General features: G+C 39.0%; 1 protein-coding gene across 4 annotated transcripts in view; it reads right to left on the reverse strand.

Moving 5' to 3' along the window:
* Nucleotides 1-39: 39 nt before the first annotated feature.
* Nucleotides 40-14,783, reverse strand: part of SLK (STE20 like kinase) — a 49,149-nt gene continuing 34,405 nt past the window's right edge. For 2 of the 4 annotated variants that reach the window (XM_066323625.1, XM_066323628.1), the window contains exons 13-19: nt 13,238-13,330; nt 10,079-10,208; nt 9,713-9,837; nt 8,575-8,763; nt 7,327-7,452; nt 5,683-5,796; nt 40-5,183 (exon numbers count right to left, since the gene is read on the reverse strand). In XM_066323625.1, the coding sequence (XP_066179722.1) occupies nt 5,037-5,183; nt 5,683-5,796; nt 7,327-7,452; nt 8,575-8,763; nt 9,713-9,837; nt 10,079-10,208; nt 13,238-13,330 (924 nt within the window). In that variant the 3' untranslated portion in view covers nt 40-5,036. Of the gene's footprint in view, nt 5,184-5,682; nt 5,797-7,326; nt 7,453-8,574; nt 8,764-9,712; nt 9,838-10,078; nt 10,209-12,077; nt 12,150-13,237; nt 13,331-14,783 lie in introns of all 4 variants that reach the window. The other 2 variants (XM_066323626.1, XM_066323627.1) reach the window with 2 other exon arrangements.

Consider the following 14,783-nt stretch of genomic DNA (forward strand, 5'->3'; position numbering starts at 1 on the left):
ATTTCATGCAAGTTTTCCATCAACAAAACTGAGGCAATCTCAGCAAACTGTGATTTTATTGTATTTACAGCAGAATTATTACAATATTCTACAGGAAGCCATGAAATCAAATTACTTTGAAAAACAAGACAAAACAACCCTCAAAACTGTTGTATGGCTGCTACTACAAGTTCACTTCCACGAGCTGTACAGAGACTTTTAACCAATTATTCATCCATCTTGTGATTTCTGTTTGCTTTCTGTAAGGCAAAAATAACTTGGTTTGCAGTTAACACAAAACATTCAACAAACTGCTGGGAGAACACGAGGCCAGCAGTGCCTCAGGCGCGTGTTTTGTCACAGGACGCTCCTGCTCTGCTTGGCTTCCTGACAGAAAACGGGGTGGCAGTTCAGCATTAGATGCTGCTCAATGTCCCTTCCTAGTTTCTGTTCTTTCCACCATTTTAGGACTGATTCTCATTATCAAAGAGGTTTTACCACCTAACTGTAAATGTGGAAGACTATTAAATCAAGGTAACTCTGGACTCAGCCACTCCCTTCTGCTTTCAGTACAGGGGAAGCACTGAGCCCTTTCTCATGGGTTGGGCTTGAGCATGTTTGTGCTTAAGGGGTTTTCCTCTGGCACCACTGACTGCCCAAATCCCAGATGTGCAAAGGAGCTACAGAAACAAAGCATGAGGACTGAGCTGGAGAAAGAGGAAGCAGAACAAATAAAAGTTCTGTAAAATAAACATCATAATTTCATTTTTGTTCTCCTTCCCTTTATCTGTTATCTTTCACAAGACTTGAGAAATGATGGGCATCCTGGCCTTGACTTGCCTGTGAACAAGGAAGGTTAATTCTCTCTTATCGTATTTCAACTGCTGTGAAGATGGCAGAAGTAGTCTGGGAATGGGAAATTTGCACAGACACATCAATGCAAAGAAGTTTCAGAGATCCAGAAATACAGATTTTGATGTAAAATTACCAGTGTAAATGCTAACATATAACTTATCAACACAGTGATGGTCCTAAACACTCCCTCCTGCTCTCTCTCCTCCAAAAACCAGGGAGTTACTGTCTTCAGACTTGCCCCTTTTCCCTGCAGCAGATGAACCAAGAAGCAATAGATCAGTGGAAACAACTAGTACTGAGCTTATTTGTACATTTCGGTTTTCAGCAACAATGTATTTCTGAGGCCCTGGGAGCTGCAGCTGCAGAACAGCTCTGAAAATCAGGCTGCCTAAAAGTGGACTGAAGGGCCTGAATTTAAAACACCTTATTTGAATATTTCCTATACCAAAGCAAGCTTGAAATACTTGCAAGGCAGATACTATTTCAGTTGGAGAATTGTCTTAAACTTCCTATGTGATATTGCTGTCACAAAAGACATGGTGGGATAAAAGCAATTTCATTGCTGCTTTGCTTAGCTCTGTCATAATTAAGGTGCTATGTTTCCAATTTTTAAGGAAAAGAATTCAGTAGAATGGAGTTATCAAGTCCTCTGGAACAGAAGAATAATTTCTTCAACTGTGTGATTGATTAGATATTGAGTATCCATGAATGCGATTTTAAAAAACATTACCTTAAAAGATTACCTGGAGAAAAGGATACATCTCCAGCTGAACATCAATTTTTAATGTGATATGAAAAATCACTGTGAGTGAATGCTGACGGTCAGGACAGTGACCAGGGAATTTGTATTCAGGTGCCAATTCAAATAAAGGTTTTCCTTCAGAAGGCGTTTAAAAATCAGGACCTACATAACCAATCCTAAGAATAACAACTTCAGTATCATAGTTTTACATGCTGTATATAGTTCTCATGTATAGACTGGAGACAGCAGTGAAGGAAAACCTGTTTTATGGGAATCAGAGAGGATCAAATCCTGTAGTATTTCTTCATCATAAAATAAGCAGCAAAGTTCCCTGAAACTTCAGAAGATGAAGGGCTGCCCCAGGCCATTTTCCCCTGGGTTGGTAAGCTCTCCTCAGCCAGAATCTCCTAAAAACAGGGGCAGCAGGTGCACCTGAAGAGCTTTAGCCCCAAATCTCCCCAGATGCCCTAAGCAGTGGCAAAATGCACTTTCACAGCTCAGGAAGCACATGGTGTGAGGCTGAGGCCCTGCAGGCAGGTTTTCCATGAGGATCAGTTGTAAACACTGGAGGACAACCCACATACAGCACTGCAATCCAGATATTTATTGCCTTTGCTCATTTTCCTGTGGACAGAATTTACAACATAGTAAAACAATGGTGAGCAAATACTGATTTGTGGTCAGCTTTGGAAGTGTGTGGGGACAATGAGATCTGCCAAACAGTAAGAGGTTGTAAGTAAGTATATTGTTTTGGCTGCAGAAAACACCTCACCACCCTGGAGATAGAGCTGCTAACATTCATTAGGGAGGTGACATGAGATAGTACTGAGATTGGATTTCACATCTCAGGAGATGTGGTTTAGGCCTATGTAAGACTAAATTAATTTGAATTGAATTTTCTGACACTGATACAATATTGGAACATCTCTCTCACATTCTGCAACTCTTAAACCAAATTTTATCAGTTTAGATGTGTGAGTACCCCTGCTAGTTGTTATCACTCAGAAAACACATTTTCACACTTGGTATCAATTCTCAGGCCAGTTCACAAGGCTGCAAGTGCTTCACAGGGCTCCCCACCTGGAGACCTGAGCAAAGCTTCCATTGCCACATCCGATCCCTCCCTTCATCCCAGAGCTCAGTTACAGTTATTTGTGCAATTTACAATGAGATCAGATTGCAGGGCCTGTGTGAAAAGGATCTTCAAATAAAAGATGTAAGAGATTCAGACAGAGGTAAACAAGAATGCCAATACATATTAGCAATGTATCACTGAAACTACCAAAAACATAAGGAGAAGATTATTAACATTTCTCTGTGAGGACTTAATGGGGATGAATGTAGACATAATCCAGAAGAGGAAATCTGCCTGCCCTGCCTACTCCCCAGGTACAGCACCGAGCCTACTTCATATGAAACTGCAAACAAATTCTGTTAAATAGAGATGAAGATTATTTAATGTTATCTTGGTAACAGTCAATTTATGAAGGTGGAGCTTAAAAAGCAAAAGGTCTTCAAAGACTTTTTTCTCCCTACTAAACAAGCAATTCAAAAAACTTTGCCTTTAACAACAGAGAACATTTTAGAGATATGGTGTGTGAATTTACAACAATACACAATACACATTTAAAATCATAAAATGCCAGAAATTAAGGCTAGCTATTAAAGTAATTATGCTATCAAAAAGTTACAAAATTTAAATTAAAACATGCATTTTCCAATTTTCCTTTTACTGTGCTGTAAATTAAGTGTCTTCATTGAGAAGGTATCGGTTCAATGTCCAAAGATTTCAGCATCCAACGTTTCAACCACAGCTGAATAAAGTCCTATGTTAATTTCTGAGTTCATTGCCATGCAGCAACACTGTTCCCATGAAATGAATGCCATGGAATGGGCACCAGTTGCACAGTCAAAGCAAGCAAGCAAAACAAAACAGGTGCAGTTGATGCCCAAAGAGATAAGAAAAAGTCAGGCCTCAAAAGACAGAAAGCAAATACTATTTTACAAATGGAGCTCCAATATACCCAAGTACAGCTTATAACACTGTCTTGATATGACTCAACCTCTATCCACCAAAAGGAGTGCAGCAAAAGTGACCTAATACAGCTCTATTTCCCCACCCCACTATAGGAGACAGTTCAGATTTCCCACTACAGATCAGTCAGGCAAATAACTTATGGTACATTTAGAAACTCAAAAAATAAAACCTGCCTATGTTAGTAGGTGGCAACACAAAAGCAAAACACCCAGATTCATAAAGGAGTTTATCTATATTTTTAACTTAAATCTTTCCTTAAAATAAAATGATTAAAACAGGAAAAAAAAAAAAAAAAAAAAAAAAAAAAGGAATCTTAATACTTCTAGTGAAATCAGACTTTTGCCATGGTTGTTTATAAATATGACCATCCACCTCCACTTCTGCTACGGAGTTCAAATGAACACGCTTTGGTAAGAACAGAACAATGGCTCTACCCATTCCAGGTACAGTTAAGAGAAACCACGTGCATTTTGCACACTGCTTTCTAAAAAATACATTCTACAGTTTTTCAGTTTGTAGAACTAACCGCCTGTATGTAATAGATAAAGAAAATAATAAACTGTGCATTTTAAAGTTAGAATTTCTTTCACCTTTACATATTTTAGTGCAAAATATTTTAGGGTGAGGATTTACAACAAAAATGGCAGTAGCAGCAAGAAATCTTGTTTTGTACAGTAATAACAATGCTAAGGAGTTTTGTGTTTTTAAATGACAAAACCTTATCCTGTTGCCAGGATCAGCATATCTAAGTGTTTCAGGCACTGTATTAATTAAACTAGCACCCCATTTCATTATGGAACTAATGGACAAAACATGTCATGGAGATCAGCTCAGTTTAATTTATGCCAGAGGTTTCTTTTGAAAGAAATTGCAAAGGCTTTTGCTTTTGCCAATTGTGTTTAAACATAAGGGTTTGTTTTTCTGATTACTGGCATGTTCTCAGTAATTAGTTTCAGTCCTTGCTATGAAGACACTGCTCACATTATGAAATTTTAAACCTCTCATGGCAGTTTCAATTGTGGAATTCTCTCGTGGAGAAATCTGATGCTTAAAAAACACAGTAGCTGAACTAATATTACACTGTTTAAATGTTCAGATGAGAAACCATTTCTTTTGTGATGAGAAAGAGCATAAGTAATATTTCAGGCTTAAAGTCAAAACCGTAGGTAACATACTTTTAGAGACTGGGATAAAAAGCCCACTTAGTCTTGAAACATCTGAAGGACGTAACAATACCATTGTACACCAACACTTGGTTCATTTCTTCTGTTCAGGGGAGTGAAGAAACCACTCCTGACACTGATTGTCTCCACTGAAAACAAGACAAGCGAGGTCCCCGATGTTCATACGCTGCGGGTAAGTCGGGTTAGACCGTAGGGAGGGAGAATTCCAAACAAGAAAAACCTACAGAAGTTCCCAGAGTTAGGACCCAGTGGAGTGAAGGCTGGGGATTGGGTAGAATTTGGAAATCCGGCTTTGTGTTGAGGGATTAAGGCATTCGGATTCTCCAGTCATTTTAAAGAAAACTTCCTGTTCCTGCAGTTTTCTGGCAAATTCTTCTTCCAGCATCTAAACCCAAAATCAGATTGTCACAGGATTAACTAGGCAAAGTACAAGAAACCCATTTATTGTGGAGACATTTTGTCTGATCTATCTGAACTGTGTGAAACTCTAGTACGTTCCCTTTAAAAATAAAATAATTCCCCAAGACCAACCTCTATCACAAGCCATATGTCTGCTATATGTCACTCAACTTTTGTGGTAACCTACTGGCTTCTGAAATAAATTCCTAACCCCAGATTTACCTCCAGTTAACTTTTCCATGCAAACCTGCACACATGTGCTGCAGGTGGGGAACCCTGCAAAGAGGCTAGTAACACCCAGCCTGTTTTAGTGCACCTGCCCTTTGCTCAGCTTATGCAATTTTTTAACATTTTTTATTATACAGTGAACTACAAGAGTTTTGTACAGTAGCTTGACTCTCCTCTTCTGCAATACTTTTGTACTGTCTGTATATTCTAGATCAAACCCTTGATAAATTCCTGATTCATGAACTGCTCCCATTTACCTTTTTTCTCGGTCTCAATTTCTCTCTCCATTCCTTCAATTCTTGGCTGTGCTCTTCATCCAGCTCTTTTAGCTTCTGAGTCTCATGTTCAACCAGTAGATGGCATTTTTCATTCTTAAAACAAGATAATCCTTATGTAAAACTAATTCAGATTAGGCAACTCAACATTTGTACAGTGACATATGTTGTCCTAATTCTTTCTAATTAGCTTATTCCGTGTAAATAGTGACGTGAATAATTACAAGACGAGAGTATGTTACGAGGCTGCATTTTCAAAAGCTGATCTTTCCATCGGAGCCAACTGAGATAAGAAACACTCGTAAATCCAAATACATTGCTGAGCATCATTAAGGCAGCTGCTGAGGGTGTTATTCAAAACAGTGTTTCACTGCCTAATGATACTTTTCAAGGTCAGGCAGCGTTTCTGCTCTGCTTTTTAAAGACAGTCTGTATAATTTATTAAAACTAATTACATTAAAAAGGAAGCTGTTTTTTGGAAATATTTCAACTCTTGGTGCTAAGAGCTGACACAAATAAACAGAGCTTAAAGAAGAGACAAATGGGTTGCAGAAGCAGCCTCAGAAAAGTGTGCTCAAAGCACACCTCAGCTTCACATTTCTCTCAGTAAGGTACTTGGGCACCTGCCTCACTTTCCAATGACTTTTGATGCATGACAAAAAAAAAAAAAAAAATCAATTATTTGGCTTGAAGTCTCTGCACTTTTCTAAGAGCAGTTGGCAATGGTTGTGTTTCTAGGGCTCCAGTACCAAACGGGTCTGATGCACAGTACAGAACCACAACTACACAAACAACAAGCATTTGACTAGACCTGAGTGCAGCAAGGGGCCAGTTGTCCCTGTAAAGCTCAGAGCAGCCCTAATCTGCTCAATTTTACTGGAGTTGAAACTCTCACAAGGCTCCCACGGTACTTGGGGATTTACTGGGGCATATTAGTGGCACAGCCAGGGACTGTTTTTGCATGATGTAAGAAAGTGAATAGAGTAGAATGAGCTTCATTGGTCACTGCATGATTTCTCTAAGCAAAGGTTATCAGCAGGTGATCATTTAATGCTTTAAAACTGCCTTGTGTCCCTGAAACTGGGAAAAGCTGATTTAACAGAAAAGGAGATCTGGCCTCTGGTATCCAGCAGAAACTTTTACAAAATGCATACCAAAAGAGACAAATCAGAGCTCCTTATCACAAGAAGAGAATTCCTTTAAGTACCTTCCAGAAGCTCACATGCAAGTGGCAGCACTTGGTAAAAACCTCCTCATTCCTGTATTGCTGAAAACTTCTCATGGGTAATGCCTGGTGCTGCCTACCTCTGTTCTGATTAATGACATTCCAGCAAAATCGGGTTAAAAGGAAATGTTGTCTACAGAAAATAGCCTTGGGAACTTGACAGGTATTCCAGAAGTGATCATCTACTTCTGTTTTATGTTCTCCTTGCATATAAAATGATTCCTCATTAATTGCTGGGAACATATCAATCTGGCAAAGCAGGGCACTGCAGGCCTTTGAAAACAAAGTTGAAAAAACTCTATACAGTAAAAATTAAGGAAAAGATGTTTCTGCTTTGTCTGCACCTGGTATTAACCTAAATCTTCTCACTGAATGGTCATTTAATGCAATCTATTTTTAACCTGTAACTGATGCAGTTCCCTGATGTTTGCTTCACACTGCAGCTGAAGGTCCCGCATTTGGTTTTCGTGTTTCTGATGCTGCGCCAGCCTCTCATTCTTCTGCCTCTTTTCTTCTTGAACAGCAAACTGAAATTAAAAATAAGATTTATTTTATGCCTCTGAATAAAACAGTTTGCATGAGTCAAATAACTGCATCTAATAGAACAAACACATACTGAGAAGAACAGTTCTAGAAGATTTAACCAATAATTTTCTCTACTTTTTCTTTTTAAAATGCTTACAAAGGAAGTACCCTACAGTTTTAATTCCATTTCTCTGCACTCTGATTTTTCCTTAAAATGCAGCACATTTCACTTCCACACTCCTGAAATTACCTCCCTCTGAAGCTGTGACACAGCAGTGCAGCTGCAGGCATTAGTTAAGGCTGGTGTTAAACAGCTACAGGAGACCGTATTTTTCCACATTTTTCATCCTTCCAGTGCTCACCATATGAAACCCTGATTTGCGACTTTGGTGCATCACTGGAACGCAAACGTCTCAACCTCTGCACAGCATTCCCTTTTAAGGAGTCAGTGAATACCTACAGCTTTAGCTTGAAAGCTCACAAAAATCAAGCACCTTTAAAAATGCTTCACAGAATCACAGAACAGTTGAGGTTGGAAGGCACCTCCAAAGATCAACCTCCCTACTCAAAGCAGGGTCACCAGAAGGCTGCACAGGACTGTGTCCTTTTGGGTTCTGAGCACCTCTACAACTCTCTGCACAACCCGGTCTAGTGTTTGACCATCTTCACACTAAAAAAATGTTTTCTCATGTTGAAATTGGACTTTCTCTATCTTAGTTTTGGCTGTTACTGGGCATCACTGGGAAGGGTCTGGCTCCATCTTCTTTGCTCCCTCTGTTGGGTACTTATAGATGGATAAGACCCTCCTGAGTCTATTTTCCTCCAGGCTGAAGCATTCCAGGTACTGTCAAGACACTTGAGTCTGTCAGCCGTCTTCAAGGCGCAATCTCTCTCCAATAAATCCGTGTCTGACTTGTCCTGGGAAGCCCAGGACTGGACCCAGCACTTAGAAGAGTCTCACCAGAGCAGCAGGGAAGGATTATTTCCTCTGACCCCACCCAATGCATCAAGCCAGTTTGGTACCATCTGGGAACTAGTGAGAGCGCACTCTATTCCATCCTCACACTTACATCGCATTCAGCATTTACACTATTAAAACTATTAAATATTAATTTATTTATTACCTGCTTGATTTTTTCACGATCTTGGTCTGGAGAGGCAAATGAATTGATCCTTAAACTTTTCTTAAACATGGCCATCCGAGTCTTTGCTTCACTTCGCTGGATTTTAGGCAGTCTGGCCCTTTCCTGAGTATGCTTGTTCTTTAACTCCTCTATAAGGCGTTGATTATACCTCTGCATTTGTTCTGTTTCCTGAAATGTTAACCAGGTGGAAATGTTACATAGTAACTGCGATGTAATACAGTGTGCATCTCTTTTCATCTGTAAGTCCTCTGTGTGAGTCAGTGCCCCTCAGCAGAAACCACTCCCAGCCCCAGGAGTAACAGGGGGGGGGAGGCACTTCTTCCAGAGAGCTCTGGATCTTGCCCAACCCAAAGAAAAATCGCAAATAAATGTAAACACACATATATTTTACCAGCGCTTACTCAACTCCTGCACAGCCTTTTATAAAGCCTGTTATTCAAAAGGAGAACTCCTTTTTGTGTAACTGAACTTCTGGGCAGCAGCTGTGGAAGGGCAGTTTGCTGCAAAAGCTGGGGAAAGCAACAACCCACACGGGATAAACCCGAGTGGACAGAACTCCTTCAGTGGAGGCTGCTCATGCTCTGATCACCAAGAGATCCTCAAACACCCTCCTGCTGGTTTAGATTTTCAGAAATTAAACCATTTGCTTTCATATAGTCTATAAAAACCAAAATGCCTTGTGGAAAATAAGGATTTAGCAATAAAGAGACAGTTGTCAGCTACTTGCCCAGAAGCTAATCTAGTTCATTCTGCTCATTTAATTCCAGGATTATTTACTTCTGAGCAGATTTGTTTGAACACAAATCAAAATTGGTTTTGGTGGATAAGCAGAATTTGGTATTTTTCATAGTAAAAGATTGATGTTGTGGTTGGTTGGTGGGTTTTTTTTGAAGAATCAAAAGGGAAAATATCATTATTTATACTTCTATATACTACTAAGGTATTTAATTATAAGACTAAGGTTTTTTTAAATTTCAACAGAACACGTAACAGTTTCAAAACACTGGTTTGGGTCTTGCCTGTGCAAACAGGCAGCACCAGGAGAGATCCTAACACTACTTGATTAAAATAATGGATATTATGATACACAAGAGAAAGTGTCAACGTCAACACTGACTTTTTCATGCCTCTTAAGCAGCTGGTGCCTCTGCATGAAGTACTGATCCTTGAGCTGCTGCTTGAGGAGCTGGTGTTTCTCCTGTAGGTGCCGCTCCTCCAGCTCCCAGAATGCAGCTTCACGAGCTGGAAGAAAGAAAAAGGTTGGTTCAGGGACTGCAGTCCCATCCTATACTTCCCAACCCCTGGGTGTATGTTCAGAAGTGGCCTACAGGTGCATTTTAAAACTAATTCTGTTTCATGGCAAATGTTTTTATTACAGTTCTAGATTACTCATGAAGGTTTTTTACTTCATAAAGTGAAGAAAGACCATCATTTTACTAAACCACCAGTGCCTGTTTTGAAAAGAGAGCCTGGTGCTGGATACCTCTCATGAGCTGCTGTTTGTTGTTGAGGCAATCTCGTTCAATAGTGGCCAGTTCTGTCTTCTGCTGCTGAATTATTTTCTTCAGAGATGCATCCAGTTCTTGTTGCTGTTTCTGCACAAACTCCTGCTCCTGGTAAAAACCAATAGAAATAAATTAAATTGGGTTCTTCTAACCACATTACATGTTGTTGAAACTCCCAGTTCTCTCAGCATTAGCTATATATGAAAACAAATACATCTATGAAAGTTTGAGCTAGCGTGCCTGGGCTCTCAAATTATCCATCTTTTCTATTTTCTATGTACAGAGTAGGTAAAAGCATATTCACGTTTAAGTAATACCTTCAGAAATAAGACCAAAGGTAACTATCTAGCCAGCTATCTGCAACTAATTCCATCTTTCATCTCCCCTCAGAATAAGTTGCAGGTTCAGAGCTAGCAAAGACAATATTCAATCTAAAGTTGATCTCATTCTAAAAGGGGTTAATTATTCATGTATGTAAGAAAACAAAAGCATGTATGGTTATTCTGCTTTTGGTGATTACTTAAAGCCTATTTATTTAAACAGTTTGGTTTCAGATCTGTGTGGTTTATCTTGTCCTTAGGGCAGGGCTGTTGAGGCTGGGAGTTCCGCAGGACCTCTGTGCAGACACTCCATGGTTCTGCAGGGCCCTAACCTGCTCACACCTGAGCTGAGCTGGCTCCTCACAAAGGGATTTATCACCTGCACCTTCCCATTATCCAGGTGTGTCACTGTTACATCCCATCATGAAAAGCAGGCAGCATTGAGTCCCCCTCCCATGCCCCAAGACCTACTGCTGCCTTTCTTCTTTGTAACTATTAAAAACCACAGCTATGAGCATGCAAGCATGCACACACACACACAAACACACACTCTCACACCCACTATAAGAACAAGAAACTGAATCAGATGCTTCTAGTACAATATCAAGGTCAAAAAAAAGGGACAATGGCAGGGTCTTTGCAGAGCCAAGGTGGGCTGCTGAAGTCTATAACAAATGGAATTAAATGTTGTTTTAAAGAACTTTTTATTATGACCAGAACCATCTTGGTTTTCATCTTCACAAGAAGTAATTAACAGATGAGGCTTTCCTGTCTCTTAGTGGACAGCAGAGTTACACTGAGGCAGGTAACAGTGAATTAAGCTGACAGTGACAGCCCTGAGGGTACAAAAAGAACTGGAAGGTGATGTCCATAAATTGAGTCAGACACACCTAACCAAATTTATGGAGTGACAAAAAATACTGTTTTTTCCCTTTATAATCTGAAAAGGATAAAAAGACTACAAGTTTAATATTCTGAGGGTGAAGACACATAATTGACACAATGTTTAATCTTCTTGGAGATTTTTCATTTGGAGGGAGTGGGGGAAAGCTGTTCTAGTGTAGCCATAGTCAGAAAGGATTATGCTTGAGCTTTACACTTTTAATCATTTACATATCATTGCTGCTCTCTCTATAGAGTAAGTCTTAAGAAGTTTTATACCTGCTAGTGCTGTAAGATAAACTAGGCAATCTCAGGAAACACACTGGCCTTCCCCCTTCTCTTATCTACTCAAGTATCACATAAAGTAAATGTCACCGACTTCAGTAAAGAATGTGTTGGGTGGTTAAAACGCAGACAGTGCAAGGCAGTCAACCTTTTTCAAAGTACCACTTGGTTGTGCCCAATAAGTATCTTAAAATAAAATCAAACATATTTAAAATACATGGTTTCACTGCACACAAAGCATACAAGTCACACAATGTTTCTCACATGTGCTGAACAAGTATCATGTTGCATGTGTGAACCCTCAGTGTCTTGCTCAGTCTGAGTACTGTCTTTTGGATCTTTTGACCATGGATAGTGCACAATTACCTAAACTGGTGCTAACCAGTTTGGAGATAGCAGTGACATTGATCAGCACATATGAGCAGAAGGAGAAAACACACATCTGAAAAATTAGGAAGATAAACTTTCACTGTGTTGCATTAAGACTTACATCCTGCATTTGTGCGTTGAAAAGTGTACATGAAGACAACTGAAAAGACTGAATCATAACCTGAGCAACACCCTGTGGGACACAATGTAATTCTGTGTCACAATATAGTCAAATGTATTTCTATTCTTAAATAAAGGAAGAAATTAGATCTGCTGTACATTAGTAATAAACATTTGAAATGTCAAGGCTAATCACACATCTGTGCTGATGGAAGTTCTAGATATTCTAAAACTAAACCACTGTACCTTGTTTAGTACTTATCATTCCAAGTTAGGGTATTTCACATTTAAAATCTTTCACCTCTCTTCAACAAATTGAAACCAGCAAAGGAAATTAATCATGTCACTACAAACACTATGAAAAATTAGATTTTTGTTTCCTTATAAAGTTTAGAGACAGGTATCTTTGGTATGGGGAAAGTGCTGCAACTCAATCACCTTCTATCCTGGGAAATCCCTTCTTAAATTAAACACATAATCGAATAAAGTTGCTATTATTTTCTACTAGGTCACTCACATAAACATTTAATCTTTAAGTTACTCAATCCAAACCTGCTCTGCTGTGGTTCAAACTCATTCTGTACAAGCTATGGCTATCAAAAAGCCAGTATTTTTCTAAAATACTAGCCCTCTTTCTAGCTGGATCATAAAAAAGCAGCAAGTCTGCAGGCATGAAATCACAGATGTTTTGTAAAGTTTCCATACACCTACACTTTGACATTTAAATAACATTTTACCTAATCTACTCTGCTCCTATAAACAAGATGTCTCATGCTTACATATTAGATACATCTTCCTCCTCTGCACTTGTGTAGTTCAAAACTTCCTCCTGACTATAACCTTTAAAATTTGAAGGACCCATGGAGTACTTACCACTCATTAAAGCACTGTAAATAAACTTGTTGTAGAAAAATACCATTCTTTTTCAGTAGAGCACACAAAATCCTACACTTGACAGTACAAACCTGGCAACTGCTGCTCCTACATTTCTACCCAGTTAAACGTAAAATGTGACATGGGAGTACTTGAAGAAAGAGTAGTTTGTAGGGTTAGTTTGAGTTAAGTTCCATATTCACTCAACAACAACAAGAAGTGAAATCATCAAGCTGTGTGAATACTGCTGCCTTTTGTATTTTAGTAGCTTGAAGCTGCCGTTGTTACCTGAGCATGCTGGCTTTGTGCAAGCTCCTCTTTCTTGCGTTTCATGAGCTCTTTTCTCAGCTCTTTTGGTGCTTTCTCCACTTCACATAAAACCTATAGTGTATATAAGCATGCAGAAGGTGGCAAAAAGAACACTTTGTCTCCACAGCAAGCACTACTGTGAACATAGGGACATGCAGGTCAAGCACTAGAGGTAGTGGGAAGCATGCACTACTTCAGTGGCAGGCATGTTAGTTTAGTGAAAGAGCTTAATGAAAAGAGAAACAATAATAGGTGCTTTATGCATGCCAGCAGTGCAGAGAGGAGGGATGTGCCAGTGCTTTTTGCATGCAAATGCTGCCCAGTGCTCTCAGAAATGGCAGTGCCTCGACTGTGCTTCCATGCAGCTGCCAGGAGAGTCAATAGTTAAGAAAACCACCACCTGCAAAAGTGGTATTTTCTTGAATTGCTATGGCAAAAGCACTACAGAGTATGTTACCTCACATAAAGCTGTGAAAAATGGTTGGAAGCTTGAAATAACTTTCACTGAAAACCAGCTATTTATGACACAGTTTCTAACCTAAATTTATAAGATGCCATTATTAGTGTGTCTGACCATAAATGACATCAACACAGCTTATGATTTCAAAATAATCTTACAAGCAAACAAAACATTATTTGGTTGTGTTTGGTTCTGAAGAATTTAAAGCAAAACCCACCAATAAATAAGAGTGTTTTCAAGAAACTTTTTGTGACACGTATGCTGGGACGGAACGTGTTTCAGAACACGGTGAATTAAACAAGATTAGCAGAAAGATTCTAAATATAACCTGGCTAAATCAACTGACTATTAATCTGTTAATTTGCTGATGAGTTTTGTTTTTCAGAACTACAAAAATGTAGCATTGTGCACTCCATTATAACATGGATAGTTTTAGAGCAGCAGCTGCATTTTCCTTCAAACTGTACATCGCCTTTTTAAGCTTTTAACACAAACTATGCACCCAGAGACAAACGCCTGTTTGTTTAATAGTAGAAGCATCATCAGAAAACAGAGTCCAAATCACCACATGCTATTCCTGTGTCCATGAAAGAACTGCTTTTAGCTCAGAGCAATATGTAAAATTCTCCCAATTTCCCACATAGGACCCAATCACCAGTGAACAGAGAGAGACTCAAAATGCAAGAGGTACCACAAAAGAAGAAAAATTGTTATTTACATATGAGCATACAGTTCAAACTGAATACAACTTATTTTTCAATGCCACAGGATTTGTGCTACAGGATCATTCTATGCATTGACAAAAAGCATTGACAGTCTGGCTTTCTAAAGAAATTTCTGAGTCTAGTAACTATTAAAGCAAACACTAGACTTACTTATATACAAATGGGCACTATGCAATTGAACCAAAAATGAAATAAAACAGCTTTTAAGAGGCAAAATCCATATAGAAAGATACCACCTTTTCTTAATCCAATGCAAGTAAATTAATTGCACCAGTGGTCAATGTCACTCTTTTGGCCTTAACTGTATGACATTTATGAAATTAACTGTAAAAGATTTTAG

Source organism: Sylvia atricapilla, chromosome 8 (genome assembly GCF_009819655.1).
Source record: "Sylvia atricapilla isolate bSylAtr1 chromosome 8, bSylAtr1.pri, whole genome shotgun sequence".
Lineage (NCBI taxonomy): Eukaryota > Metazoa > Chordata > Aves > Passeriformes > Sylviidae > Sylvia > Sylvia atricapilla.